General features: G+C 29.5%; 1 protein-coding gene across 1 annotated transcript; it reads right to left on the bottom strand.

Annotated features, from left to right (window-relative positions):
* Positions 1-2089: 2089 nt before the first annotated feature.
* LOC111027416 (zinc finger MYM-type protein 1-like) lies at positions 2090-5308 on the bottom strand. Its single transcript, XM_022305790.1, has 8 exons — positions 5128-5308; positions 4811-5006; positions 4484-4715; positions 4074-4326; positions 3796-3981; positions 3434-3618; positions 3106-3216; positions 2090-2152 (listed from the first exon to the last, which is right to left on the bottom strand). Exons 1-8 carry the CDS (start codon positions 5306-5308, stop codon positions 2090-2092), a joined length of 1407 nt encoding a protein of 468 aa, XP_022161482.1.
* Between the last annotated feature and the right edge of the window lie 937 nt (positions 5309-6245).

Genomic DNA, 6245 nt, shown 5'->3' with positions numbered 1-6245 from the left:
AAGATAAAACAAATACCCCAAAAGAATGTACATTAACTCAATACATAAAGCCAACAACAATTTCTAATGAAAAAATTGAAAATTTAAAGTCTCAATTACAGTTTGTTCCTGAAGAATACAAATGTTTTTATGAACAGTTATTATAATATTGTAAACAAAAATAATAATAATTATTAATTTTTTTTTTTTAATTTAATTTGCTTTTTATTAAAGAATAATATTACAGCAAAGCGGTATTATTATTAATATTTCATATATTTTAATAAAAATTAATGTTTTTGTAACACCTTTGTTTCATATTTTATTTTATTTATATTAATTTGTTCGGTAGATGAAGGTGTTAAGTTACTAAATTAGGTATAGATCTTTCCTGAGTAGAAGTGGGAGTATAACATTTTAGAGATTTGTTTATGAGTATAAAATATATAATTGTTGTTTTCAAAGATTTTTTAGCATTTGAACAGTTCAAAAGTTCCAAACGTTTATATATTAAAGCCACTAAAACTGTCCTCCTGAATAATTTCAAAATTGTGAGTTATCACCTTTATCCACTGACCCCTTCAATTATTATAATATACAATAACGGCACAATAACGTAATAAATGTAGGTATAATTAATAGTCGTATAGAGAGTCTGTAGTCAGAGCATAATCGAATTACCTAGATATAAGACAATAAGACAGTTGTTTTTGCAGTTAACTGTTCAATTAAATGTTATCACTTACCGCTTATCATAAATTGTTAAGTAAATCTAAATACCATCATGAGCTACCAAGTACTACCATCATGGTTACCACCGCGGTTGTGATATTGTCGAAAACTACTCTAGCGCTCTCTGAATTCAGGCTCCCCTACTATTATATTTAGGCTCCCAATACCTCGATTTTTCATTAACAGTTTTTAACGTTGCGTGGGCTATCTATGTATATTTAATCAATGCTATTAGTATAGCACCATTTGTTAATGTGGTAAAATTTATATACTATACTGTGTATTTTGGTGGTGGCTCAAACAGAGTCATTCAATAAAAACGTACTGATCTACATTCAGAAATACAGCGTGTAAGTTTTTTACTTTCATTATCTACTTACCTAGTTGTATTTGTGGACAACCTTGTGTGTGTCACCTTATGGTAAGTGATCATCGGGCATTCGCGGACCTATCAGTTTTCGGCCACGACACATAAGTGAGAGGCCGCCTAGGTCGACCAGAGCATCACGGATTCAGGTACAAGTGTCATCGTTGCCTGCCTTAGTCATTAAGTTAGTTCATAAGTTATGCTGGTATTGTGTCAAACCAGCTTGTTCCGTCCTCTCGCCATCCCGTGTCTTATAAATTATATTCAATTAATTCGTCCTGTATGTGTTGGTATTCTTGTGTGTCGGTCGCGACTCATCTCCACCATCATTCCTGCTTATGGCAATGACGGGAGTGAGGTTGCCTAGCCAAGTCCCCTCACTAATCTTATACCAATACAACATCCATACAGTATAGCGTAATCGCCCACCGAGGCAACAACAGTTGTCCAAATACATATACGTTTTGAAAAATGTTCAGCAAATGTGAAAAAAAAACCGATAAAAGGTTAAGAAGTCAGTCAGCGCACTATTTGTTAAAAATTAAAATACCAAGTAAGACAAATTATTAGCTGAAATTTTCTTCTCTTAATAATAAATATTTATTACACCAAATTTCCATAACAAAATTTAACACATTATCTGTAACCATATAAGTTTTTTTGTATCCATCTAACACAAGTTCAATCATATCAAAGGTGCATATCCCTGGCACACCAAATTCTTATTTTCGAATTTTGGAACCAAACTCTGGGTTTTCAATTGTTTGTATTTGTTCTTGTTTGTTCCATTTCCGTTCTCAACTTGTATCTGATTTACAGGGAGTGCAAAGGAAATGCCTAACTTTTGAGTTTTGAACCCAGACCCGATACTTTCGATTGTTTTTTGCTTGTTCCATCCTCGTTCCGACTTGTGGCCGATTTACTGTGGGGGGTTAGGTTAAACTTAACCTAACACACTATGTACGTAAAGTTGGTCTTTCACCATGACCGATTTATTCTAAAAATGTGTGTCTATTTTGCTTCATTTGACTTAGCTATACTTGTAAGTTCAATACTTTGTTCAATGTGATGGACCTAAAATGGTTTTAAATAGTTACAATTTCTTTATACCTTGTTGCCCAAATCAAAAACCTTTTGATCTATCTGTTAGATTGAATTTGAATATTCTGTATTAAAGTTTGAATGTTTTGGATTACAAATTGAATACGCTTGACTTATCAAGACTCTTCTTTTCGGTCTTGTTGTAAACGTAGTTTCTTCGGTGGGTCGCAATGTATTTTTTTTTATTTATTTAAAAATGTTAGTGTTGATGTATTACCCCACACCCATGAGATGGCAGCACAGTCATGATGTTGTTGTAGCCGTCTGTACTTTGGAATTATGTTTTTATGTAAAAACATCGGCTTATTACACAAGCGATAACATAACAGTTGATTATAAGAGGTAGGTTGCGACGGACTTCATTGTAATTACAATTATCATTAGTGCAAGGAATAAGAAGTATGATTAATGATAAAACTGCACATATTTTTTTAAGTGACAATCATAGGCGAAAATTCTCCATAATTTTAGAGGGCGCTGATATTTAAAAATACTTTTTTGCATATCAAAGCAACAAAATATATATATAATATTACTCTAAGCATCATTCAAGACTTAAGCGTGATTTATTTTAGATAGATATAGTATACTATGCATATAACTTAGATACACAAACATATAATTGAATTTTAATAATGAAATCTCTTTGTAATGAAACTAAAAAATATTAATTTTAAAATAATATATCTATTTTTTTGTGCAAATAAATCTAGTATGGCTTCTTTATCAATTTTTTTAGAAATATCATTTTCAATACTAATTATAGCTAAGTTATTAAATCTATTCTGTAACATGGATGACCTCAGCCATGTTTTAATCCTTCTCATTGCAGAAAAACTACGTTCACACGTTGACGAACTAATAGGAAGAGTAAGTGCAACTTGCATAAGCTTATACATGTTAGGGTATATAGTTTTGGAAAGTACTGAAGTCAAAGCTTCTAAATTAATACTGCTTTTGTCATTTGATAAATGTAAGTAGTTCTTCACAACATGCATTTCTGATTGAACACTTATACTTTTCACATCCAATAAATCCTAGAAAATAAACAATTTTCTTTAATTAGAAATAGAATAATAAGAATAATTTACAATATACATATAACATTATTAACTATTTATTAATTCAATAATATGAAATTTTGATAGCAAGTTTTTATAATGAAATTACCTTATAATGATTAATAAATAATTCACTCTTTTTAAAATCTAATTTTATAAAATTGTCTACAGCTTCAGCCATTTGAAGACTTACAGTTGAAAACCTTTTCTTTAAGTTGACAATTATACAATCCAATATTTTAAAATAGCCATTTACAAAATAGTATTTTTCGACTGATGTACTATTTGTTTCAATATTATGAAATGATTCTGCGGCAGTAGTAGTTGTTAGAATGAAATCTTCAAAAACATTGGGTTCACGTCTTATTCGCTTAGATGCTAATAATAAACATATTTAATAAGCTTAACTCAATAATATTAATTTAAATAAATAAATATTTAAACAAATATTTTTAGTAGGTACACAAACACAATACTGACCTTGAGTTTGAAAAGGTAGTATCAGTTTAACATCATTTTTATCACAAAAGGTTTTTATGTCTAACCACTAGTCACTAAATCCAATGGTAGATCTAGCATTCTCAAAACTTAGTATTACTTTGTTTATTAGATTAGCCGCTTCACCCAATGTAGCAGCTTTGTCTTGAAACTTGTTGCTCAGTATATTTATAGAGAATAATACATGTTGCAAAATGAATAGAAAAACAACAAATGACCCTTTTTGCATTATTGAAAGTATACCTATAAAAAAATATTCAAAACATATTAAATTAGTCAGGTACTTATAATTGGACAATAGTATTAATATTTAATTAAAAATAATATGAGTATACCAATAGCTTCATTTGCATTACGGTCCAGTTGATTATCTATTTCTTCTTGCAAAACTGCAATAATTGCTTCATAATTGTTTATAACTGACTCACAGTTTTTCCATCTACAATTCCACCTTGTATCACTCAGAGAATTTATTTTTGATATTTTAATTCCTAATTTCCTCTGCATAGTAACTAGAGTTTTATTTTTAGTAGGATGATAAAAGTGCTTATACAATGATTCTATTGTGTTGAAAACAATTCTAGTTTCCTAAAAAATAAAAACATTTTAACAACAATTTTCCCAAAAAGTAAAATATTGTATTGTATTTTTTATTACCTTTACGATTTTGCACATATCAATGACAACAAGGTTCATCCGATGAACCATGCAATGGGTGTAAATAGCATAGGGATATGTTTTTTACTTTGGATTGAACACCATTAAATTTGCCAGACATGACACTGGCGCCGTCATATGATTGTGCTACAATGTGATATTTATCCAATTGGTTCTCAGTAAGGAATTCAAATATTTTAGCACATAATGATTCGGCATTTTGATTTTCTGAAACGTCTACAAAACCCAGAAAACGTTCAACAACATTTAGACCAACAGTGTATCCAACACATACAGACATCTGTTCTTCCTTAAAACATCTAAAATTAAGTATAAATAGTGAATAGTTAGCATTTATTAATATTGAATCATTTATTCTTAAATATTTAAATGTTAGGTAATAGGTAGTAGGTACCTTGCTTCATCAATCATAATTCCAAATACTTTATTACATTTTATTTCCGGGGTTATTTTGGACCGAATTCTTGCTGCAGATAAGTTTACCAATTCATCTTGAATTAAATGACTGGTGAAATTAGTAGTGTTGCTATACTTTTCTTCAAATTCAGGGCAATTTTTTGCCAGTAAATCACATGTTTCTTTAAAATTTCCTATTTAATAAAATATGAATACATATATGTATTACAAATTCTGAACACAATATGGCCTCCCATACGAACATGTTCATTGGGGTTCATTATTTTCTTAAATAATACTAATAATAATACTCACCTTTATTTGAAGAAAGTTTAGATTCATCATGCCCTCTGAAAGCCAGTCCTTGGTTTCCCAAAAATAAGGTTATTTCAATAAGAGTTTTTATATATTTTCTATTCTTTTCAACAATCAATTTATGGCTTGAAGATAGTTGTTCGTGAATGCTACCCGATGACTTACCTTCAACATGTCCCATTTAGTCATACAAGTCAAATGGTGTTTACAAGTTGAATGTGCTTCAAGTTTACTTTGCTTATTGCCTTTTTTCCCTCTTGATCCAGTTAACTAAATGGTCAATTACTCAATTGAGTATATTATATAATATTTTGAACATGTCAGATTATAATATAAAAATTATTGGTACCAACTATCATTAAATTTGTTAAACATACTTTTTCCAGTACAATAATTACGACAGCAAAAACCAAAAACAGCATCATTCACAATACTATATTCAATCCATTCATATTTTGAATAGTATTTATCATTAAAACTTCGGTTTTGAGAACCAAAATTAGTTTTTGGATAAGTCTACAGTTATAAAAAAAAATATTGAATCAACTTCAATATGATAGTCTTATATTATTTGAATTCAATATTTTACAAGTACAAGTAAAAACTAAAAATACTTACTTTTAGCAATGGACGAACAGGGCCTGTGTCTAAAGTTCCCAAATCACTTATAGTCAATTTATTATGCTTTAAATGTTTATTTGATTGTTTTTCCGTGCCTGTATTTACAGTCGAAGATGATTCAAATAATGCAAAATTAATTACTTGCTCAATATCGGCGGTCAGAACATTATTTTTTTTGAAATTGAATATGTCAAATACATTTTTGGACATATTTAAAAAAATATCGAACAAAAAAAAACGAAACGACACTTAACAGTAAATACGTCGCAATGGGCGATGGTTGAATGGCTAATGATTATTGAAATAGAAATGTCACTGTTGTATGTTTCAAATTGTCGAATTTTACATTGGCATTTACTATTTCGTCTATTTTTAGCTCTCATAACATATTATTAATGATAGCGTGGATAACGCGATGCAGTTGGCGATTCCAAGAAAATAATGATATCGATGTCTGCGCATTAAAATCAGTCACTAGATTCAATTGATATCGTTTA

Source organism: Myzus persicae, unplaced genomic scaffold (genome assembly GCF_001856785.1).
Source record: "Myzus persicae strain clone G006 unplaced genomic scaffold, MPER_G0061.0, whole genome shotgun sequence".
Classification (NCBI taxonomy): Eukaryota; Metazoa; Arthropoda; class Insecta; order Hemiptera; family Aphididae; genus Myzus; species Myzus persicae.
Note: the sequence above shows the minus strand (reverse complement) of the source record. Positions and strands in the feature narration are given on the sequence as shown.